The sequence below is a fragment of the Pogoniulus pusillus genome, chromosome 26 (genome assembly GCF_015220805.1).
Source record: "Pogoniulus pusillus isolate bPogPus1 chromosome 26, bPogPus1.pri, whole genome shotgun sequence".
Lineage (NCBI taxonomy): Eukaryota > Metazoa > Chordata > Aves > Piciformes > Lybiidae > Pogoniulus > Pogoniulus pusillus.
In genome coordinates, this window is record NC_087289.1 from 5,472,101 (window position 1) to 5,497,982 (window position 25,882).

Below are 25,882 nucleotides of genomic sequence, written 5' to 3' on the forward strand. Positions count from 1 at the left end.
TAGGCCTAATGACAGTCGACAAGGGGAAAGGTAGTACACAGCAGGGCTTGAGGAGCCTGTCACAGCAGAACTGCCACTCTGTGTGTGGAGATTGTTGGTACTGGCAACCACAGCCACAGCTACGCTTCAGGGAGCTCAGCCCAGCACAGGACTGGTGCTGGTGGGCTCAGGGGAACACAAGTTTTCCAGAGGGGTTTGGGCATCCCCAGGAACTTGAAATGCAGCAGTGCCCAGGTTTCTTGAGCAGCACTACAGGCTGACAGGCCAAACGGCTCCAAGGGACTGACAGACAGAAAGGAGGCAAGGAGAAACCTTGGTCAGAGCAGTCAGGAACCCCCTCCTGTATTGTCAGCTGGTGGAAGAGTTTTTACCAAGGCTCTGGGGACTGTGGAAGAAGCAATGCTGTGAAGGGGCCTGTTCTGCTGCTGGCTGGAGCGAGAGGAGCCTTTGTAACAGAAACCACACAGCACTGCCATCGCTTCCCTTCTTTGGACGGTAGGAATGTTTTAATTGAGAAATCAGTTTAATTACATTAGGTGATCTCACAGTCTATTTTACAGGTTCAGGGAAAGAGGAAGTGTCAACCAGTTACACAGAAACCCAGCCAAAGGAGAAAAACCTACCACGTGGGGGAAAATTAAAAGGGTAACTTAATTCCCTCCCCAGATGAAACTCACAGAGAGTTTGGTGTGAGTGGAAACGGGAGGCTATACCAGGATCCAGAGAAGTACAAAGGATGCAACTAACAATTTACAGTATTGGTTCTGCATGACCATCGTTTGCCCATGCTCAGAGACAGCCTCTATTCTCCAGTGCATTGCTGAGCTCATGGTCCTGTCTCTGAGGGTTTGGTCTGGTCTTGTCAGAGGAGAAAGCAAAATAACTGATGGGCAAAGGTCACAACCCACGTTGAGCTGGTCCCCAGGGTCACCGCCTACAGGAGTGTCTTCCACTGGATAGTCAGGGGGGTTCTGCACCAAGAACTGTATGGAGGAAAACTAAAACAGCTCCAAAAAGCCCCATCTCAAACGTAGAAAAGTCTCACTCTGGAAGTGCTTACAAGAAGGTCGTCGTCATAGAATTTAGTTTCTATAATAACATTACCACTGTGGAAGGAAAAGAGGAGAAAGAAAAGGTATTAGAAGAGTGCCTGCACAGTAGAAAATGACTGCTCCTCTCAATGCTCCCATGAACCCGAGCTGACATCTCACTCCCTGCCACACACACTTTGGCTTGGAGCCACATGCGGTAAGCACTGTGTCCTGATCCAGGGCCACTGTGGCTGAAGGATCCCCCCGCTGCATTCCTACGTGGAGCAGCTCCCTCCAACCCTCCCCTGCTGTTCCTCTTCTGGGCACAGCATCACGCACTGCAGGGAATGCTCACAAACTGCAAACTTCTGCTTGCTTCTGGGGATAAAAATAAACGAGCAGCCCCAGCACCTTCAGGCCCCTCTCTCTTGCAGCAAATGGTGAAAACCTTTGGGAATTCAGGTTTTATTCCCTATCTCTGTCCTCTAGTGCTGAGCAAGCTACTTCAGCCAACTGAAGATGGCATTTCCCTCCTATGCTTAAATGAAAAAAAGCACAAGCATACTTTACACAAACTATAATGGAAATATTATATATTATATATAGATTTGGGTGTGACAAAAGCTCTGACGATTGAACTTGCTGGCTTGGGAGATTTTGGTAGACAAAAATTAACAACTTTAGGACTGGTGTGGGCAGTGTGGTCTGGCCATGGCTAAATAACCTAGTTCCTGAAAACCAAAAAAGTTCCAGCTCCATGGCAGCTCTTGGTATCTGCAAAGCATAAGGATTTTGCCCTGATGTGGGCAGTGCCTGAATTCAAGCATCTGGGATTGTTCTCACTCTGATATTCAGTCATCCTGGGAATCCTTCACACAGAGAGCCTTCATGAGCACTAAGTATCACATCTCCATTCTCTCCTGCTCTGGAAGCATTGAGACATGAAGTCTTTGAGAATATCAGAAAGTGAGGGGCTCTCCAAGTCTTGGTACCTGAAAAAAAAGCTGGTTCTTTTAGGCTAGGGATTCTACTGAAAAGCCTCAAGAATAACTTCAGAACATATTCATGAATAAGAGAGAGATTTGGGCTGCCCACGACAAGTGGACAGACTCCAGGGAAAGAATGAGACACTGGAAAATCCTGAAGGTCATTTGAGAACTGGACTCTCACAACTCCCAGTCCAGAAAATATCTTGATTTCCTGAGATGGTCAAAACCAGTTTGCCTGTTGTCTGTTTCTTTATTCTGATTCCCCAATCTAGCTCCTCCTTTACTGCCTGAAAAGCCACCAGGCCTGGGAGCTGCCAACACATGTAGCACCTACAAGGTTCTGAGCAGACTGTGCCAGGGAGCACCGCTGGAACACTGATGTTCTGAGTCCACTCTCTGTGCATAGGCATCAGTGATGGTAGTTCCCATCCCAGTGCCTGCTCTATGCAATTGGCTTTCCTCCAGGCAGGGAATGAGAGGGAAAATGCTGGAGAAAGAGGTCTTCCAGAGGACACAGTGACCTTGCAGTGAGACTAGCTGCTCCTTGCTGCCTCTTGCTGGCGCAAGATTTCCACCCCCTTCTGTCTCTGCTGGCAAGAAGCTCCTCTTGTGCTTGCCAGCACCCATCTAGCACTGCAGGGAAGGTGGCTTTTTGTCAGCAAGTATGGTTTCCCAGGAGCCTTTTCCATCATCCTACCAAAGCTTGTGCCTTGCTGTCCAAACTCAGAGCAATGCTCATCATGCAGCATTCTGACACACCAGTCCTAGGGACTGCTGATCTAATCAGAAGACAACGAGCAAACAGCAGCCAGGACAAGATGTTTCTGAGGAAAGTACAGGTGACTGTAAAGTGACTGTTTCCTACCTGTTAAGAGTATTCTATCCCCAGATACAACTCCGTGTGTCTAAATGCACAGTTCATATTCCAGTGTAAGATACATGAAGCTTGGCAAAATGGTGAAACAAACACTAGAGCAGCTCCTATGCATAATACACTGCATGAAAAGGCAGCCACCTTGGACAAGAGCCAGCGATCAACAGCTGGATCTGAAAATGACCCAAACATGTCTTTCCCCCCTCTCCCCTGATTTAAAGGGTATTTAGCTGTAAAGCATTTAAAATTCTCTTCACAGTTCACCTTTCAAAAAAAACCTAAGCAACTCTAATGAAGGATCAGTTCCACTCTCTCAAAACTTTTGGTGTTATATTAATGCAAATTGGACCTATGGGAAAGAAGGTAATGAGGTTGGGTTAGCCCCTTTTATCTCTCAACAGCTAACAGTGGTGAGGGTGATCAGAGTTGGTAGCAGCTCCCTCTCTTCGTTCTCACTGTGGCCCCCGAGGAAATACCACACGCAGCTGTTTCTCTGCCGGCTCTCAGATTCTGTAAACCCAAGGCACTCACGTTAAAACGTTAGCTGGCATCATCTGTGATTCAGGTGCTGCCTCTATCAAGGACTGCCAAGTGTTTGTGGAGTTAGGAATCACAAAACCGAATTCAAAGAACCATTCTGCAAAGGAAAAGAAGATCCAAAGGCAGCTGAAAGAAGACAAAATCCACAAACAGTCCTTTTGCTTTTCACCTGACAGACTGGGGAACTCCCTGAACTGTCCCACGGTGCTGCCAACATTTCACATTTACATTTAAAGCCACTTAAACTTCTTTGTGCAGCTTAAACTGCACTGGATCCTGCCCTTCTCCCAAAGCAGATCCTCCCTTTCTAAAACAGCTGATGGTAATGATAAAGCCACACCACTTCCTTAGCATTCAGTGGAAATGTCATCACACCTCCTTTGGAACAGGGAAACCATGCTCCCCCTCTTGCAGGCATTCCCCAGATCCCGTTGAGACAAGAGTACAACTGGTTGCCCAAAGGACAAGAAAGTCAACTCCCCCTCCTTCAGCTCAGATTAAGGGTAATATCGTAATGAGAGAGATCAAATGCGGAGTCACACAGACAAAATGCTTGGTGGCACCGCTGTAAGGGGCCTCTGCTTTGCTTTGCTTAAGTCCAGCCTCCAGTCTGGTGGTGGCCAGCCTGTGAGGAAGACGCAGGAGTGTCCATAATGGGTGACTCTCACATAACCTGTTTCCTGGCCTCAGGCAGCCCGGGGTGGATTGATGCCCTGCAGCACGATTACCCAGACTTTTTGCTTACATAACAAAGTGTTAATACACTTATGAAATGCTATCCCTAATGCTGTGGCCCATTAGTCCTGACAAGATGAGTGCTTCAGCGGTACTCTGAAAAATTAAAATCCCCCCATTCAGCCCAGCTGAGTGTCTCTAATCCCTGCCATGCCGTGGGGAGGGGGTGGTGGTCACCCCCTGCGCTGCAGCAGGGCTGCAGGGCAAGCAGTTGGGTTACCTTCTAGACACTGCCCTTTGAAATAAACTTTCTGTTCCAGTCGGAATTTTTCCATTTGTTCTGCTGAGGAAAAGTTTAACTCCCGGGACACTGCTTTGCACTTGAGGATTTTTTTAGGAACTCGAGCTGTGAAACAGACAAAGAAGCATTATTTGGACACAGTGAAACAAACGCAGCTGCTGCAGGTGCTACTGGAACACACTTTGAAATAATGGTTAGTGGTAGGACAGCAACAGCAGCAGGGGAAACGCAAACACAAAGGACTTTGTTTTCACATCTGCAGGAGCCAAACACAAGATGCAAATAGGTTAAGCACCTTGCCCAGAGGCAGGAACCAAACTTGTGACAGAACCAGGGATACAACACTGATCTCTCAGACTCCTGGTTCTCAACAGTTCATTACAAAACCCTCATAAGTCTTCAGGCAAAAATAGGAGATGCAACTTGAATTTTCACTGCAGGAAGTGTGCTGAAGACCACAAGCAGCCAACAGACTGCTGGGTACACCGAGCGTGTCAGCCCTTCTCACTTCTCCTTCTCTCCTTTCAGGCTGCCCATCCCCAACAAACCACAAACGGCTGTTTGTCAGCCCAACAGCACTCTTCCAGACATCTCACACGGCTCTGAAGTGGTCCTGTAAAGGTGCACAAAACATCTGTTCCCCAAACACTGAGGCAGTAAAATCAGAGCCAAACCGGTGAGTTAAAAAGAGAGAGCATTTGGGCAGCCTGGGGTTTCTAGGCCCTCCAAGTGAGCAAGTGGCAAACTGTACCTGGGAGACATTTCATGAGGACTTTGTTAGAGGTGGAGGAGTAAAAGAAGGGACAGTTTGTGAGCACTGATTAATGTGCTGAAAGGTCTTCATCAGGAGAATACAGGGGGGAGTCAATGTACTGAGACTCTCTCAAGCCTGTCATACTCCAGTGGTGTGACTGTACATGATCCTGCCTGCGTGGCAGAAAATGTTTCACACACATTTTTTAGAAACAAAGAGGGAAGGGAATACAGCTGGCATGGGCTTTAGGAGCCAGAGACTTCCTAACTACGTAGGAGGCTATCAAAACACCCATGAGGTGACAGCAGGCTGCTGTTTGATAAAAGAAAGGTTCTACCAAACCTCAGGCAAATCCATCTAATGTAAATTAGCTTCAGAGAGCAGAATCATAGAATCAACCAGGTTGGAAGAGACCTCCAAGCTCATCCAGTCCAACCTAGCACTCAGCCCTATCCAATCAACTAGACCATGGCACTAAGTGCCTCATCCAGTCTTTTCTTGAACACCTCCAGAGACAGCAAACCTTGGTATGAAACCAACCTTTAATAAAAGTAGGACTGTGTAGTCTTTAAAGTTCTGATCTAAGAGATTTTAACTGATATTTATGCCATCAAACAGGAAACTTTAATTGAAAGTACTTTAAGTTCATTTGACCTTTAAGCATTTTTCCCCCCCTATTAAAAAGAAGAGAATGAAATTAGATCCACTTTAAAACATGCAGAAATGTGGGCAAGCACAGATCTCATCCTAAGTTTGCTACTGCTTTTTGTTGACTTGAGGATATGCTACTGCTGCACATTTACTTAAGCACTTACACAGGTAACATATAATTCTCAGATAATTAATTCTGATTAGAAAGTGATGAGTGGCACAGCTCTTATTTGCTATTAAGCAAGTGATTTGGGGGTGCAACTGCATTTAAGCTGCCCGAGGAGGTGGTGGAGGCACCGTCCCTGGAGGTGTTCAAGAAAAGACTGGATAAGGCACTCGGTGCCATGGTCTAGTTGATTGGCTAGGGCTGGGTGCTAGGTTGGACTGGATGATCTTGGAGGTCTCTTCCAACCTGGTTGATTCTATGATTCTATGTTCTCATATAGTTTATTCAAAGCATCATCTAAAACTTTGGGGACATGTAAGAAAGCAAGCTATCTCACCCAAACTTAGTTGATCTTTTAAGCCACATCTTTCCTTAGATAATGAAAGGATTGTTTGCATTTCCTGAATGAAAGCTGGCTGTGGTAACTGGGAGCAACACTAGGATTCGACAAGTGCTTGACCTCAGCAGCTTACTCCAAGGTTTGCTCATACATGGGAAGAAACCAAACGTTACAGATTTGCATCTCCCAGATTGCCTCCCAGTTTCGAATGCACTGTCACTGAACTGAGCTGACTGGGCACATGAAAAAGTTCCCGCTGTCAAAATCCAATTTAGATGGTTAATTCCAGTTTCAGGTGCTCAGGCAGTGATTTTCACTACCTTCAGCAGTCTAATGTCAAGATTCTGGCAGCAATTCAACACTGCATTAACAGCCTTTTATTTAATATAAGTGCTAAGTTCAGGCAGGAACACAGTATCATGGTTTGAAACTTAGGAGTTTATTTTTTTAAAGAAAGCTGTATTTAAATCAAATCAAAGTCCTGTCTAAAAAGCAAACATAAGCCCTGTTTAAAGGAACTGCATTTTATTCACTCTCCTCTGTATCTGATCTGTTTGCTGTGTCTAAACTGTGATATGACCCAAAGGGCCACAGAACATGCACATGCACACACACACACCAGTGCTCTACAGTGACTGTGAGGCAAATGTGGCCTTTGTTTCCAAACAATTATTTTGACCATTTGCCCTCACTGTTTCTGTTTCAGGCATATACTCGAACCATATTTCCCCACACCTTCTTTTAATTCATAGTCAGATTATCCCCCTTTGTTGGGCACCTCTCCCCTTTCTTGGCCTATTTATTGAGAATAATCCACAGAGCTCAGCCTCCTTTCCTTTCAAAGCCAAACAAAGAATGGCTTTTTTCTCTCTTCCCCTAAGAAAGACTATCCTCCCATCCGTAATCCTTTCAGGGCCTTCTCCTAATAGCTCTTTCTCTGCACCTGTTCCAGTTTGCAGTGATCCATCTTCTAGATGGATGACTGAAGCGCACAGACGATAAGGTCTTAACAATTCCTTGTACAATGGGCATTAATCTCATGCCAGAGTATGTTTTAATTAATTCCCAAGTTCCTTTGATGGAGGTGAGGGCTCTTGTTTTATATGTGAGGGAAATGTGAGGCACAGTGAGGTGGCATGATTTGCCAAAGTGAGAAAGATGGCAGGAGGGAAATGGGGCAATGCATCAGACTCTCCTGAGACCCATCTGCAGCTGTCCCCACTGCCCCAAAGCACACCTTGCTGCAGCTTGCTCTGAACCATGGCAGTACACCAGTTTGGTGAGACTCTGTGAAGGAAGTTCAAAGACCAGCCACGGGTCCAAGGAGAGGCCTCTGCAGCACAAAAGAGAAGTCTGGGAGTACTTCTGGGCTGATTTTCTTCTGATCTCTAAGGCCTGATTCCTCATTTCTCCTAACTCACCTAATAAAGTTATTTCAAGAAGGCAAAGCATCACTAAGCTAAAGACATTTATTGAACTCCTGAATTGCTACATTGCTTCTGAAAATTGTGTTTCAGTTGCTTTCCTACAACTGTAGATGAAGGTGCTGGAATGTTTCCCTTTGTTTCTTGTACAGTTGGCAAGAGTAAATATCTGTTAAGGCCTATCAGCAGAACTGCTGGTATGAGAATGGGCATACAGGTTAGCAAGTATCAAGAGCACAAAGTGTGGGAAATACTTTAAGTAATTACTGACAGTTCTGCTTTCCCCTGGCTCTGACCTGCATCCTCTCTGCCTGGCATTAGGCCCCTTTTAAGCTGAGACAACCTACCAGTCCTAGTAATGAAAGCTTGCCATAAAGCAGATGGATGTTGACTGGGGACCAAGTGAGAAGAATGCAACTTGTTTATCTTGCATCTTAAGCTGGATTTGAAACCAGGTGTGTTGCTGGAAGACTACTGGCCTCACACTGGTTTGCTACAGATCTCTGAGCAGAGGACAACCTTTATACACTGGTTGCCTCCTTCAGACACAATGGATTTTCCAGCTTGTGGGAGAAGTCCTACTAGTGCCAGGCAGAACTCAGTGTTTCCATTTAACCAAAACCACATCCATCTCACCAGCAGAATTAAATGATCAAGTTCACTCCACTTACTGGAGATCAGCTCACACAATACAAAAAAACAATTAAAATAGTAATTTAGTGAGCTCAGACTCTCCACAGAGCCAAAGCAGAGCTCTTGGCAGGAGATGCTACGTATCACAGTCACAAATGGGGATAGTGATAGCCTCTGCTACTCTGATAGGGCAGAAGTGGAAGGGCTACAGGCCATCCCAGCAACAGTAGAAGGACAGGAGAACAGGGCAAATGTGCCACATTTACCACTTTAAAAGAGTGGTCAAATCCAGTGCAGAAGAATATTAAGACAGTTGTGGCCAGGCAAGGTGGTAACTGTATATGCTGCTTTTCCACTGGGTCTCTGTTTGATCTTAGCTTGTAACCTACGCTCAACCTAGCACAGCTCAGCCACTCATTCCTTACCCAGCTGAGCTCCCTGCTTTCCATTGTTTAACTTGTCCTATTTGCAAGCCACTGACCCACTCTTACCCTTTCCCATGTGTCCCGAGGTGGAAGCTTCTGAAGGTGTGAAGTCACAGTCAGGACATCTGCCGCTCAAAGCAGGGGTATGTTCACAACACCAGCAACTGAGACATGCAGCACCACTCAGCCCCAAAATACACAGTAAGGCTACACAGTACCTTCATGCTCCACTCCAGGTACAGACAGGTCTTCTGTTCCTTGCCAGAGGATTTTCCCTGTTTCTGCATCTCGAAGATTCATCCAATTTCTGATTGGGAAGCAATTAAGGAAAACAAGCTCTTTACATCCCTAAATGCTATACTCTTCACTAAGCCTTGAAATAGGCTGCACCAGCTGAGTTCCAGTCACATCTTCTGATTCTCTGGAGGCCAAGGAAAAGAGATGCTTTTCCACAGAAAATAAATCAACAGACCAACCTCTGACCAGAATAGATGCAGCAAGAGTTGTACAGTCATAGATTTAGTTTTCGGTTTAAAGCTTGTTAACCTTATTTATCATTTTTCATCACTTTTAAAGGCTAAAGGCAATGTCAGTGTGCTGCAGAGAAGCAAGAACACTGCTATCAATTACAAGTCATTCCACATAAACAATTTCTGTCCTCCAGCATTTAAGGAATGCTAGAAAAAAAGTGTTTGCTAGATAACATCAGAAAAAGAGTAACACTGGATCAAGCTTTCTTTCCTAGTTGATGAAACATTGATATCAAGGCTTGTTCTATTGCTGTTGACCTGTTAAGTGCCACTCCTGGGAATTCTTCAGCTGCTGAGTGCTAAGCAAAGAGAGATCCTGTCTTTTCACTCTCAGGAAGTGGGGCTGTGCTGGCTTTCAGAAAGCCCGGATCACTCAGTCACTGTTATAGCTGAGCATGAAATGCTCATAGTTTCAAAGGGGCAATTAATAATAAGTTTAAGCATGCCTTTGAAAAATGTCTCCCATAACAACTCAGACATGGCAGATCAGAACAAGAAGCTTGCACATCAGCTTTTTGCATAGGGATGGAGTCATCAGCAAGCCCAAGGCCTTGCAGCAGCCTCCTGCTACACAGCTCATTGCAGTGGCTCTGAGGGGTCACCAGCACAAATGCTGTACTCAGCACTGGTCAGGCCACACCTTGAGTTCTGGGCCTCTCAATTCAAGAGAGATGTTGAGGTGCTGGAAGGTGTTCAGAGAAGGGCAACAAAGCTGGTGAGGGGCCTGGAGCACAAACCCTATGAGGAGAGGCTGAAGGAGCTGGGGGTGTGCAGCCTGGAGAAGAGGAGCATCAGGGGGGACCTCATTGCTGTCTACAACTACCTGAAGGGAGGCTGTAGCCAGGTGGGGGTTGGTCTCTTCTCCCAGGCAACCAGCAATACAAGGGGACACAGTCTCAAGTGGTGCCAGGGGAGGTCTAGGCTGGATGTTAGGAGGAAGTTCTTCACAGAGAGAGTGACTGGCATTGGAATGGGCTGCCCAGGGAGGTGGTGGAGTCGCCATCCCTGGAGGTGTTCAAGAAAAGCCTGGCTGAGGCACTTAGTGCCATGGTCTGGTTGACTGGCTAGGGCTGGGTGCTAGGTTTTACTGGATGATCTTGGAGGTCTCTACCAACCTGGTTGATTCTATGATTCTATGCAGTTTGAGCATGGTCTGTGAGACAAGGCCAGGCAGACCAGTGCTGTTCCAGGCCTTTCCTTTTGCTGGTTTACAGCACTGCACCCCTCATTCTCAGCTCTTCCTAAACAAGAAACTATCTGAAAGTAGCAGAGATCAACTGGCTGGGGTGGTAGAGAAACAGAAGAGGGACAATATGGACCTTGATGTGGGTATAAATAGGAGCTGTCAGAAATATGCATATTGAACTCATCCTCTAACATACACAGTTTCCAGGCAGACTCACACAAACTTGTCACATTGATCACATTTTTCCAGAGCTCCAGGGAAGAAACAGATGCTTTAGCAAATTTTGCATTACAGTGTAACATTTGTTTTAAAATTGTGTGTGTGGAGGAGGGAAAGGAAGATGGCAGCTTCAGCACAGATGTGAGGAGCTTTTCCCTTTCTGAAGGCTAGCCAGACTTTCCCTGTTCCACTGAAAGGGCAAGAGGGAGGAGAAAGGTGGGAATGTGTGCACAGGGTCTGCTTACACGGCACGGCCTTACCTCTTCCAAAACTGACTTGGAGCACAGCAAGAGGGAGTGCAGGGCTGCCTGCTCGTGTCCTTCTAGTCTTGTTCTAAACCACATAATACCTACCACTTATTCTGGGACTAAGGCAAAAGTGAAAGGAGAAGAACACAGAAAGCATCATCCTCAGATCCGAACATTCCATATGCCACCTCTGTGTTTTGGCAGAAAGCTCCCCAGCTAGTAAACCAAGGGAGATGGGGGCTATAGATAGGCAAATCAGAGAGAGAAGAATGAGCAGCAGCATGGCAAGAAGAACCTGTGGCAAGGCTGGGCACTTCACTTGGTGAAAAAATCCAAAATCCTCAGCCAACAAAACCCACAGGATGGAGTTTAACTGCAATTTAAAATGTCCCCAAAACCCCAAGCTTTTTTGATAATCTTCCCAGAGACAGACATACAAACTAGCCAGGGTGAAGCAATCTGCATAGAAAGCAAGTGTGCAATTTATCAAACACCATGTGCAAGGGAGAAATAACAAATGAGACAGTCTGAACATCTCCCTGATCAATTCATTTATCTTCACAACACCCTGCGATGCAAACACTTTCAACTGTTAGTTGTACAGTAATTCAGTAAATGGAGCACTTGATAATCAAAAACCTCTATTACCTTTTAAAAAAATGACCATTTTCAAAAGTATTTACTTGCAGTTTGTTCACTAACAATAGCAGTTAAGAGTTATGAGCTCACAGGTCTGGCCACACGCTAGACGAGTTCCTCTGAACTGGAGATGAAACACTTCTAACCAGAACAGCAAACCCAGCACTACACAGGAACTGATACAGCCTCCCTAGTGCTGTGACAGTACTGCAACTAACAGACTGTCTTCTTTTTAACTTGCCATGTCTTCTATTCCCATCCCTCTTCCCTTATCCATTTTTGGAGAACTCCACAACTACATTCACCATTTTCAAAAGCATTATATAAGAAGTGTCCATATAGAATCTCAGAATCAACCAGGTTGGAAGAGACCTCCAAGATCATCCAGTCCAACCTAGCACCCAGCCCTGGCCAGTCAACTAAACCATGGCACTAAGTGCCTCATCCAGGCTTTTCTTGAACACCTCCAGGGATGGTGACTCCACCACCTCCCTGGGCAGCCCATTCCAGTGCCAATCACTCTCTCTGTGAAGAACTTCCCCCTAACATCCATCCTATACCTCCCCTGGCACAACTTGAGACTGTGTCCCCTTGTTCTATTGCTGCTTGCCTGGGAGAAGAGACCAACCCCCACCTGGCTACAGCCTCCCTTCAGGTAGTTGTAGACAGCAATGAGGTTCCCCCTGAGCCTCCTCTTCTCCAGGCTAAACACCCCCAGCTCCCTCAGCCTCTCCTCATAGGGTTTGTGTTCCAGGCCCCCCACAAGCTTTGTCGCCCTTGTAGCCTCACAGGTTAATTACTACCCTTACTTGAAATACACAGTTACAGAGTGATAGTGACTTACTACTACTGGTGAGAGAAAACACTATCGCAGACCACTCAGCCCTTGCACTTCTCCTTTCAAGGATTTATCTTTCAATTCAGTCCAAGATGATACAAGTTATGCTGCCATGCTGAACAGTGCTAGATGTGTTAATATTTGAGGTATTAAGGCTTCTATAAAGTGCTATCAGACTTTCAGTTGTATTAATGTTCCACTGTAAGAATAAAACCAGGCAGGACAGCCTGCCCCATGCCTGATCAAATTAAAGATGAAGAATAAGTTAAAAGCTCAGGACATCCCTGCTGATGACAGCAAGCCATGGTTCTTAGAAAATCTCTCATATTTAAGCAATCTGGACACTGTCAATCCATGCAAATTCTGTATCCAATGAAATAAAAGTTTAGTGTCTGTGTAGCCAAAGGCTTTTTGGCCTAGACAGACACATGTGCAAGTTCAGGACATGCTTTTCCAATTTCTGCAAATAAAAAAACCCTCAACAATTAAATCAACCTGCTATTCAGAGGGTATACACAGAGTTAAAATATGTGGAGCCAGACACATCTTAAGAGATCAGAATACTCCAGCCAGTTCACAAGTTTTTCCCAGTAATTATTCATTATTATAAGGGAAAGACAAATGTTCCCATCTTAGAAGTGCACACACACAATCCTCTTCTATTGGAAAAAAGAAACACATTCAAGAGATTATATTTTTTAATCAATGTATAAAAAGAAACAGGCATCTGAAGAAAAAAACTTCCTTAGAAAAAAAAAGGAATCATTTATCAAACTGAGCTGTAATGGAATTAAAAAATAAAAAGGCAAAAGCCATCACAAGTGATTTTTTGGCAAGGGAATACCTGACAAAAACAGCAGCTGCACTGCTTACCTAGTTAGCAGCTTATCATATGATTTCTGTCATCTTGGATAGAAAGGTTTGATACTAGGACATACCCCAGAGCGAAGAAAATGGAGATCTTGAACCAAACCCACACACACTGTTATCTTCTAATGTGTTTAATTGGTTTAAGATTCTTCCATCCCAGCATGAGAGACATTGTTACTAAAAATAAAAAGTGCTCTATCTTCTGAGCTGCAGTGGAGGCCTGCAGGCAGGATGAAGAGGGCATTTTAAGTATTACTGAAAAGGAGAAAGTAAATTAATGTAGGTTTAACACAATTACTCTTTTTGAAAAGGCTCATGTCAAGCCACCTGGCAGGGGTAGCTAAGGAGAAGCAGTAGAGAGACAGGCAACTACAGCTTTGTGAAGTTAATATATATGGGGGAAAAAAGGGAAAACAATGATGTATTCCTGATTCAGCTTCTCATTCTAAAATCACACAAACACTCTTACACCATTACAATTTCATTCTCATTGTTTCTCTAGGAAACAATGTCTGATTTGAGATTCAATAGATCAAATGCTCTTCAATCCTGAAGGCGAGGAAGGATTAGGTAGAACAGCAGAAGGAAGGGTGTACTGTTGATCTATTTATATTCCACCACCTATTGGGTCAGCAAAGTCTTACATAAAAGCTTTATAGTAGCTGGAATTTGACTTGCTTTATATACATGACATGAATTAGCTTCCTCACAGACCTACTTTGCTTAGTCTGATGAAGGGAAATGGTTTGTGCCTTGCCAAATTCAGGTTTTGCTGTTTTGAATATATCTGCTCTGAGAACAGAAATTCTTTGTTTGTTTGTAGCTGTCAGAGAGATCACTTTGTTTAAACAAAGCACAATATACATACTTATCTTTAAATGCTTTAGCATTGCAAAAGATTCTCATGTATCACCAAACTCCTAATTAAGAATAACCCTGAAGGAACAGAATGAGTGGGAAGATAATTAATCATTAAAGTAGTATGAAGCTAAAGAAGTTCTGCCCCCCTCTCCCTGCCTGTTATTTGTTGTAATGTTTAGCACTTCTTGAGTACCTCCAAGTCTGCAGCAAACAGTAGGTGTAATCTCTTCCACTAAAATGCTCCATTTTTCATTTTATTCCTTGCTGGCTACACCATTCTAAAATCTTAGGCACTGCTGCACTCTTTATTTTTCATGATAAAGGCAAACCTAACGTTCACAGCCTGTCCTGGAAGGGAAGGTCCCTTCACCATATTAGCCAGCCTTTTTGGGTTTTTGTCTTTCTTTCTTTTCTGCACATGAAATGCAGCATTAAGCACACTTCACTAAAAGCCAAGTGCAAACAGGATCTCAACAGTTGTGTTAATAAGAATTGTTACTAAGAATTGTTCTATGGGATAAATGAGAGAGAAGGTTGAGAGGGTGGAGCTGAAAGCCCTGAACGATTCAGACTTACACCTCTGCTGCAGACCCAGAAAAGCTTCTGATCTGGATTACTCAGCTTTCACTCCTGATTGGACATCCTCTGTTGTGAAAAGCAGACACAACCAGGCACTCATGACATGGATGAGCCTGTAACTTTAAAGAACATTATCAGGAAATAAAGATCAACCTTTGCAGATTATACTTTTTATCAGACACACTTTTGCAGAAGAATATTTGCATCTCGATTGTTTCAATTCAGTCTGAGGACCAAAATAAATGACACCAAATAACTACCGAACTACGAGATTACTACACAGACCACCCAAACAGCCTTATGCTCCACTCACACAGTTTGACCTCTAATCTTTCCAATCTCTAATCTCACTTTTTATTACATCTCCCAAATCCCTCTTCCCACAGAACTCTTAATCATGTGCTTAAATTTAAGCATACGCACAGACATTCTGCTGGATCAGGTCCTTCAATTCATTCTGTCTGCACTCAAGAGAAATGGTGCTTTCTTTGGTGCTTAATAAACCATAAGAATACATATTGGCAGTGTGATAAGAGGAGTCTTTCCTCCCAGCCTAAGGCTGAAAACCAGTACAAAATCATAGCTGAAGGAACAAGCATCTATGCATTCTGACTAGTGACAGAAGTACCAAACCAAACAGACAAACTAGAAGTGATTCCTCAAACACTACTCGAGCCTTGGGGTATAGCACTGTCAACTTCCCCTACTTTTAGACAGCAGCACAGTGTCTTGGCTTCCAGATTAGTCAGAAAGTGTGCTACCACAGCTCTTACAGGAGCAGGTATTTTTATAAGCCAGCATTCCTGGAGTGATGCACAAAATATGGGTTACTGTGCTTCTCCAAAGACAGCAGGTGCTGGGGACTGGAAAGGTGCTCCATTAAATCCTCAAATGGAAGCAAGCCAATTATCCCTTCAAAGCACTCCTGACACTCTTGTACTCCCTGTAAAAGAGTCTGCTTTTAAAGTCTCCTGCACAGAACAAACTGCTGTGCAACAGAGGCCAGGGGAAATCCACAGATTAACATGAACCACATGACAAAATGCAGCAGTAGTCCTCAGCAACCAACAAAGTCGTTTCACAGTAAATTATGTAATCAGAGGGATATATTTAACAGCTATGGCATCACAGAAAAAAACAAGCAACAGAATATCATACACTCATACACTCTGGACTTCCCTTTCTGTTCTCTCCCTTACATCTTTACTCTCAGATGCTGTCCATATAGATCTTACATGACCACCTCTTTTCACCCAACATCAGACAGGCATGGATGAAGCTGTTCTTGGAGAGGTAGCCACACATATTATTGAAAGCCATGTCAACCCTACCTTGATTGCACTAGAAAATGATGCTAGTAAGGTAGAAGTTAATATTGCCATATTAGATGAAATTGATTAGCCCCTTAGATCATTTCTGCTATGGAGTAAGGTTGGTCCTGTTCTTAAACTACTGCACTTACTGCTCCATGTCACACTCTCCTCGTAGGAACTTAACAAAGACTCTGCACCTTGGGTAACTGTTGTGAAGATCAACAATGTTCTCATCATGAAAGAACTTTCTGCTGGAACCTCTTAATATATATTGTCTTAGGAGTGCTCATGTTGAGGCACCCTACAAAGGCCTACAACAAAAATGCACCATAGGTCAATTAACAGAGCAGCTGCAAGGAGATGCTAATCAAACGAGTACAGAAGCTGCTTTCACTTTGCATACCTTGGTAAAATCAGTAAAATCACATCAACATTTGCTAATAAATATTTTATGCAGACAATCCAGTTTAACAGCTGCTTTCAAACAGCTTAGGTTGAACAATACAATCATTGTGTACAGTTACTGTGTACAGTTTTGGAGCCCTTGACACAAGAAGGACATCAAACTGTTGGAGCGAGTCCAGAGGAGCGCCACAAAGATGATCTGAGGGCTGGGGCAGCTCTCCTACAAGGACAGGCTATGAGAGTTGGGCTTCAAGGAGACTTTGTAGTGGCCTTCCAGTATCTGAAGGGGACTTACAGGAAGGCTGGGGAGGGACTATTTAAAAGGTCTTGTAATGACAGGACAAGAAGCAATGGGTTTAAACTTGAAGGGGGGAGATTCAGACTAGATGTTATGAAGAAGTTCTTTACAGTGAGAGTGGTGAAACTCTGGAACAGGTTGCCCAGGGAGGTTGTGGATGCTTCTTCCAAGAGGTGTTCAAGGCTGGGTTGGATGAGGCCTTGAGCAACCTGTTCTAGTGGGAGGTGTTGGGGGTTGGAACTAGATGATCTTCGAGGTCCCTTCCAACCTAAACCATTCTATGATTGTTGACTATTTCCATCAAAACAGACAATTAACATACATCTCTACTCCACAGCCCCCCAGTGCAATCCTGTAGCAAAGTAAAACACAGGGTTTGCTTTCAGATAGTTTATATTTAGCTTTCACTCTTGTCAATTTACTGCCTCAAAGTATTCAGAGTGAAATCTTTCCAGATCTTCACTATTTAAATCAGAATTGGTGACACCTGTCATAGACTTAACAAAAGCAGGTACTTGTACAAAAACAATGCAGAAGGAGAGCTCCTAAACTCTGGAAAGAAATGTATCCAGCATGGGCAGGCAGGGTGGGAGAATACATGGAGCTACTGCAAACTATTGCTAGGCTTCCATTTCACTGGCTTTCCCTCTCTTCCTCAAATCAAAGGAGCAAGAAGTGAATGGATGTAGATTTGGAAGGCAAGTGCTACAGACCTGCTGAGATGAAGCTCAGGGTGGGAAAAGGTAAAAAAGAAAATCCAGTACAGTAGATTGCAAACAGCTGAACTAGGGACAGATACAGGCACTATAGTTTCAAGATTCACCCCTCTGCGCCCATGAACCTACTCTTGTAGAAGCTTATCTCTCTTACAAATGCCAGCAATTTTTGTCTCTGCTGAGCAGTAGGAAAAAATTTAGGCATTGGCAAATAGCCTTTAACTTTTTCAGACAAAACCAACAAGATGCTGCCCAGCAGCTTCTGTCTGCAGCTGATGAGAAGACCGCCCAGTACAGGCCATGTTAGACAATGCTTTCAGAGCATATGCTAGGCAAGCTCAACCTAAAAAGACTAAGCACTTCTAAATTCCAAAAGAAAACCTAAGATTTTTAACAATGAAAGTTAAAGCAAACCCCAAAGTGGACTTGTGGCACATAGAATACAATGTTGTTTAAGTGGGAATAAGCTCCAAATAAAACCTACATGGACAAATAGCCAGCTATGGGGCAGGTTCTCCTATCAGAGAGAGAGACAGCTGCATTTTGTACCAGATCTGCAGAAGTGCTTTGTTTGCTACTATTAGAAATGTGTTTTGTTTTCTCTAGAAACAGATGTTAAAATGGTTCCTAGAACCAGATAACAGTGCCAAAATAAAAGCAGGCTGAAGCAATGTAGCGGTTTTGTGCTGCCTTCTGATGCCTGTTTTCCAGGCTTTTCTTTGGTTTTGAAGTGGCTTGACAGAATTCCTTTGCACTAATGCCTCAGCAGGAAAAACATCATGCAATTGCATCTGGAGATTGTTTCATATCCTAGGTAGTAAAAGAATCAATAACTTAGAAAACCTCAACATTGCTTGCAAGACCATCTCAGAAGCACAAATTGCACAAAGAAAATGATTTCCTGTTTTCCAGTGTGGTAACACTCAGCTCTTCCCCACCTACCCTGCATTTTAAATGGATTCAAAAAATTACTGTGTTAGAAAAGCTTGAGCTCATGCTAAGAACCCTTTGGATATTAACATAATTAATGTCATCAGTAATACTCTGAGTTTGCAGAAACAGCAGGTGAATCAAGGGGGATGATGCATTCATCTGAGAAAAGAATGTGACCTTTAAAACACAGAATGCAATTCTGAAGTGGGTTGCTTGTAGCTCAGTGGAAAGAGCAAAACTGAATGTAACTAAGGAGAAAGCTAATAGGCACCACATACAGAAGGGCAACTTAAAAATACACTTGAAATATAAAACACTGGGACCTCCTTACAGAAGATGCCTCACCTATATCACAAAGTGAGACAGATCACAGGACAGCTCGAGAAGCTACTCCAAGAAACTCTATGATGAAGGAAAGGCAACGGAAAGAACCTTCCTGCAATTCAAATCTGGCTGGATAGAGACTTTTTTGATCCAGAATGCTTAAAATTAAGTCAAATGCTTCAAACTCCAAAATAATTTGGCATAAGTTTGCCCACTTTTTAATCTCAGCACATCAAACAATTTTCAGCTGCAAGTGAGTGGATGCTGAAAGCGATGCAGCGATTGAAACAATTTCATTTCGTCTTCGGAACATTCAATCATTTCAGCACAGCTGAACTATTATGATAATATTTCAAGGTTCTCAGCAATAAGTGAACTAGAGGGAGTTTCATGGAAATAATCTATCAAGGGGGTCTGGAGAGTAACTTCATTTTTGTGGATGAGGTTGTAACCAGAAGCCCTCAGAGGAATTCACCTCCCTGTATATTGCGATGGTCTATTGTTCTTTACGGAGTCCAAACACAGGATGTCAGGAGAGTCATGCAACAGAATTAGCTGTAATGGAATGCTGCATTTTGAACCCTGACATGCCTCTTTATTTCATACCATCGTTCAGTAGTTTTAAAATGTGCATTATAGTGGCTTGCTTATAAAAGAAAGCTTGGCTTGATTTCATGTCATTTTTGCAACACTCTAGGAGTGGATATTTTTTTTCCACACGTCTAAAAGGATCTTCACACTTCCCCATACTGACAGGGCACAGACCTGAGCAGAGGAACAAAGACTTCTTTGACCAAAAAATGTTAATGAGATGAACATGGCTGCTTAGCTGGCATTTCCAGAGAGTTTCACCTGAATGACCTGTAGCCTTGTGTGAAGAGCAGGGTGGGGAAAAAAAAACACAAACCAACCAAAAGGCAAAGCTAAAAGGCTTTTAAAAGGCGGTTTTATACAGCACTGTTTGTGGCCAGTCGATGCCTTTGTTCCTTGAAGGCCTCTGCCATCATTTCTCTATTGAGCAAAGTGATGTTTACTGAAAACGGCACAGCTGAGCATCAGCAGGTCCCCCTGCTGTTCCGTTTATCTGTCCTCTGAACTCCAAGCAACATCTCGGTCTGAAACTGTCCCCCTGGTAAAATAAGCAACTGACAACACAAAAAGCCTAGATGACTTCCAACTGCCAGTGCTTATGTTGTGACTACACGCTTGACACCCTCCCCTCCCAAATCCAATTAATGATTTTTTCCCCCCTTTTTTGCCTCATGTCTCTTCTCACAGTGCTCTCTATCACTCCTCTCCAAAGCCTGCTTCTGGTAATTCACAGATTTATCAGATTCATGTATTTCAGAAGACTATGTAATTTACTGGAGGTACTAATACATCACATTCTCCTAAGAGCAGATCTGTATACTGGAAATTGGCAGGGGACAGGGTTTTGACATGAATTCATTCACTATGCCACCAGTTTACACAGCTTCAAACTGTCCCTACCATCTACCTTGGGCTGCCCCAGACAGGAGGTGAATCTTAGAACATAACTGGAAGGCAGCATGTCCCACTGAACAGACATTGTGACTAATAACTTCATTCCTAGTACTACACTGTGCTTCAAAAACTTCAAGCATGTCCTCAAAGCAGCTTTTTTGTAACTGCTTATTGTAGAAACTGGGAAATAAGTGCAAAGACTTGCCCACAGCCACATCGTGCAGCAGTAAAAGACATCTCTAGAGGTGTTTGGCTTCAAGTCTTGGGCTTTAAAAGACAATGCTGCTGCTTTCTTTCAACAGCCAGGAACTCTGCTCACCAGCTAATGGAAAATCTTACTCCAACTTGGAGCAACCCTGCAGTAGCACAGATTGCTGCAATCATGCTACAGAGCAGGTGCCAGTGGTTCCCTCTGCTCCATGTTCTTCTTGCCTTTGGTGATTTCTCATTTATCCTGCCAACAAAGCAGGGTGGTTCTGAATCACTGCCAAGCATTACTAATGGACGGGGGGGGGGGGGACAGGAAGGAAATAAAAATGACTGCTTACAGGATTAGAAGTAATTTTTGTGTCTAAAATGGCATTTTAAAGCAGGACCAAAAAAAAAAACCCTCACAAACTAAACCAGATTAGAATCATAGAATCAACCAGGTTGGAAGAGACCTCCAAGATCATCCAGTCCAACCTATCACCCAGCCCTAACCAATCAACTAGACCATGGCACTAAGTGCCTCATCCAGTCTTTTCTTGAAGACCCCCAGGGACGGTGCCTCGACCACCTCCCTGGGCAGCCCATTCCAATGGGAAATCACTCTCTCTGTGAAGAACTTCTTCCTAATATCCAGCCTGTACCTACCCTGGCACAACTTGAGACCGTGTCCCCTCTGACAATCTAAGCAAAATGCTTCTAGGCAGAAAAAAAAACCCCACTGAAACTTATCAATAATATTCTTGTTCATTAAGACAACTTAAACCCACCAGAGATATAAAATAGGAGCCATGGGGGGAAATAGTGCATTTATTCCTTTCTTGGTTCATACTGATTCCAGCACAGTTCCTGTGAAAGTACTTGATTTCTTTTCTAAACTCTGGACACTCAGGTATATTTTGAGCATGAAGTGCTTCAATGAAGTCCTCATATAGATCATGCTTGGTATCACAGGCTGTTTCTTCAAGCAGACAGCTGAGTTAAAGAATCTCCCCCACTCTAAACATGAGAGCTGCCCTGACAGACGGTTTCTGACATCCTCTCATATTCAAGGTTTCCTTCTGCACCATTTCATTAGCTGCAAAAAGGAGCCCAAGGAAGGAGTGGAAGCACAGCACTTTTTCATGTATTCAAATTGTCCTCAAAATTGCCAGCTCTGGGAACTGCAGCAATAATTCTGCAAGGCGCAGTCAGCAGCTAATCGGAAAGGACAAAGTCTCAGGACGAATGCTGCAGCTGTGCACTGCTGGCAGGGACAGGCAGGGCCCACTCTGCACAAAGTGCTCATCCATTTTGTACACAATCACAGTATCACAGTATCATCAAGGTTGGAAGAGACCTCACAGATCATCAAGTCCAACCCTTTACCACAGAGCTCAAGGCCAGACCATGGCACCAAGTGCCACGTCCAATCCTGCCTTGAACTGCCCCAGGGACGGCGACTCCACCACCTCCCTGGGCAGCCCATTCCAGTGTCCAATGACTCTCTCAGTGAAGAACTTTCTCCTCACCTCCAGCCTAAATCTCCCCTGGTGCAGCCTGAGGCTGTGTCTTCTTGTTCTAGCACTGGCCACCTGAGAGAAGAGAGCAACCTCCTCCTGGCCACAACCTCCCCTCAGGTAGTTGTAGACAGCAATAAGGTCACCCCTGAGCCTCCTCTTCTCCAGGCTAACCAATCCCAGCTCCCTCAGCCTCTTCTCGTAGGGCTGTGCTCAAGGCCTCTCCCCAGCCTCGTCGCCCTTCTCTGGACATGCTCAAGCATCTCAATGTCCCTCCTAAACTGGGGGGCCCAGAACTGAACACAGCACTCAAGGTGTGGTCTAACCAGTGCAGAGTATAGGGGCAGAATGACCTCCCTGCTCCTGCTGACCACACCATTCCTGATGCAGGCCAGGATGCCACTGGCTCTCTTGGCCACCTGGGCACACTGCTGGCTCATGTTCAGGCAGGTATCAATCAGCACCCCCAGATCCCTCTCTGTCTGGCTGCTCTCCAGCCACTCCGACCCCAGCCTGTATCTCTGCATGGGGTTGTTGTGGCCAAAGTGCAGCACCCTGCACTTGGAGCTATTGAACCCCATCCCATTGGACTCTGCCCATCTGTCCAGGCAGTCAAGGTCCCGCTGCAGAGCCCTTCTGCCCTCCAACCCAGCCACATCTGCCCCCAGCTTAGTGTCATCTGCAAACTTGCTGATGACTGACTCCACGACACTGACTCAAGGGCTTCTAAGAGCCGAACCAATATAAACATATTTTGCTGAAGTAAGTCCAAACAGCCTGATACCACCTTTGTTCCAGCACTCCTGCATTCAGACTCCTGTAACAACGGGCAGCCAGTGGTCAAGCCATTCATCTGAATTTCATAGACAATGCCAAGTCTTGAACTGGTTTGGTTAAAATGCTAAAAATAAGCTCTCTGTGCTAGGCAGAGTTGTGCTTCCAGAATGAATGACACTCAACCAGTTCTATTACAAGGATCCACAATCAGACCTGTAACACTGAGATATTCCCTCACACTGGACTGTATTTTGGGATTAGTTATTTCTACATCCACTGAAGCCTCCCAGAGTTGGACTGCAAGCAGGCAGTCACTACAGGGAAGCATCCACTCTTTTGCATCTTGTCTTGTTTCTTTTTTTTTTTTCAGACTCTGTCAAGATCAGAGCAGAAAAAAAGCCTTGAACACAGTCCTGGAATGAAAAAAAAAAAGCTTCTAGAACAAAACAGAATCCAGCAGCAGGCTTTTTCTAACTTCACTTGAATAAGTTTTCCAGCAGCTCCAGCTTCACCAGACCCAGCTGAGAATGAGCAAGGATTAATTTTTCACTCATTCATTGATTGCCTTTATGCAATGTATTAACACACACAGTTTAACATTCAAACCTCAAACCTCACCTGTAGTGAATGAAATTTTGAGCCTCCTGCACTTTGGAAGCCCTTGTCCACATTTGCTCTCAGAGGAAACACTTGTGAAAAAAAGATTGGCTACTTAGTTTAGTTGTACAAATAGGTGAAAAAAACCCCCAAAACATTCCAGAAAAGGATACAAATGTACTTAGAAGAGCTTCAAATGAGCTAGGCAACATTTCAAAATGGTCACTGCATCTTTACTGAAAGTTGGAAGAAACAAACCTATAGGGAAGGCAGTTTGTGTGGAGTGCATTTTAGTCCAAGCAAGATGAGCTGCTTGGCTTCCTAACACTTGTTCTATTTATTCCTCTACTACAATCTTCTCAGTGTGACGTCTTTAACAAGGAGATCACAACATCCTCTACACTGGCCAGGGAGATTAAACAACACACACACACACTGTGAAAGCAAGAGTCTTGAGATTTAACTCAAAATCTATGCTGGTTTGCCATGAAGATTTTACATTTAAGTGACCAGATAACATTAATCTTCCCCTAATATTAGACTGCTATTAGGAACAGGTATTATAGGATAAACCCAAGCAATTTCCTTTTGGAAACATATTTACTACTGTATAAAAGATGTCTGCTGATTTTCCCTCATATTATTTTTCTCCTAGGAGACACCAGTTTAACAGTGGACTTGCCCATGTCTGGCTGACACTCAGACCACAAGCTAGGGTTTTTATTTTCATAAAGCTTGATAAATTCACTTTTCCCTACTAGAATGTCAACTGATACATGTTCAGAGCAAACTCTGTCTTTTCTAAATGACTAGTACCAGCTTTTGTAGTATTTCCTTACAAGATCCATTGGTCTAACAGGGATCCCAAGAATACAGTGGAAGTAATTAACCTTTCTATGTTCACATTCATAAGAAACTGCTTTTGGGTGAGAAGAGGGAAGAGAGAAAAGATCACAGCTGAAACAAAAAGAGAAATTTCACCTCTTGTCAGTAGCCTGGCCACGCTACGCAGTAAGTAGACATAGCAGCAATATATTAGAGGGGTTTTAATAAAGAAACTAACCAACAATCTTAGCCAGAAGTGCATAGCTGAATGCTCAGACTTGTGACATCTACACAGCCTTTCATTTAAGTAAGTCTGCTTTAATTGCTGATTTCCTATCTCCTTCCATTGTAAGAAAACAAAGATGCCATTGAAGATGACTCCATAAGGCAATAGGAAAATGAGCCTGCAATTACAGTATTATTTTGCATAAAAGCTCCTCTTATTAACCCAAAAGAACTCTAATTTCAAACCCCACTATTTTACTATGCTGTCATCCTCAACACTCCAACAATTATTCTGGACCCTTTGTGTGTGTACTCCAAGAAACTCAACTGTGCTTCCTCTCTTTAGAGAACCTTTATTAATTCAATGTTCCAAGGACAAAAAGGTAGGATATGGTAGTGTGGTGGTTTAAAACTAACTCTCTGGATGTCTAGCAGGTCGACAACACCTAGTGCTTCAAACTTCCATTCCTTTGGACTACTGCTCAGGTCAAAGATCAGTGCCACTCGTAGGATTCACATACCTAGACACCTATGTTTATGAAGCTTCCTATTCATCATTCCTGTACTGCCAAAAATCAACATTAAGTAGGTGATTAGAAGTGATTAGGAAAACAGTCCTGCTAGCACTGGCTTGGTTCCTTCTTTCAGAGTGATACTGTTCACTTAAGAACTTTAATCTCTGTGGCAAAATATTCCACACAGAACAAATATACATCCCTTCTTTTAGTCATCATTAAACAACCAAAACCAACCAGATGAAAAAAAAAACCATCCCAAACTTGTGGCAGCTGCAGATCCATAAATTTTGGAAATCAAAGGAGAATCTTCCAAAATACAGCCCTCTTAAACTGAACTGTATGCCCCTGAAATATCCCTTGGAGGAACAGTGTTCTGTGGAGAACTGTGTGTAAGAGAAATAAAGTGCCTTCCAAGAAAATGTTCTCACACAGGTGCTAAGAGAATAGAGAACAGGTTACTTACCACAGAAGCAGCTGTGACCCTCCTCTCTGCCAAAGTCCCCCATTGATACAGAGCAAAGAACACAGGATTAACATGGGAGAATGAAAAGCTGGATAGTAAAACTAGTAGTTGTCTGCAATAGTTTAGTCCCAGTATTCTTCTCAATGAAGCTAACAACTCATCTATTCAAAGTCTAAATCATTAATAAAGGCTAATTTCAAAACCAAATCTCTTTACAGTCTTACTTTAGTCCAATGATGAAGGCAGCAAGCAACTACATTAGTGACAGACTCACATCATTAGTTGACATACACACTGAACATGTCCTAAAGGAGATGGGTCTTGAAAACAGAACACATTTGTTTTGAACTCTAGTTGAGTCAGCTGTGCTTTAAGTCTGAAACCTTCTTAAGTCCCAGAATATCTGTTACTTCGTGTTACCTATACATTTCAGAGCAAGATTTATACTTCATCTTTATTCAAGCTATCACTGGGAACATTGTTTTCTTGCTGTAAAAGCAGCAGATTGATTAGTGCCATTACAA

General features: G+C 43.7%; 1 protein-coding gene across 1 annotated transcript in view; it reads right to left on the reverse strand.

Moving 5' to 3' along the window:
- Positions 1-484: 484 nt before the first annotated feature.
- PDE6D (phosphodiesterase 6D) overlaps positions 485-25,882 on the reverse strand; it is a 42,674-nt gene continuing 17,276 nt past the window's right edge. The window contains exons 2-5 of the mRNA XM_064165010.1: positions 9,022-9,110; positions 4,390-4,515; positions 3,426-3,531; positions 485-1,106 (exon numbers count right to left, since the gene is read on the reverse strand). Coding sequence (XP_064021080.1) covers positions 1,025-1,106; positions 3,426-3,531; positions 4,390-4,515; positions 9,022-9,110 — 403 coding nt within the window. The 3' untranslated portion in view covers positions 485-1,024. The remainder of the gene's footprint in view (positions 1,107-3,425; positions 3,532-4,389; positions 4,516-9,021; positions 9,111-25,882) is intronic.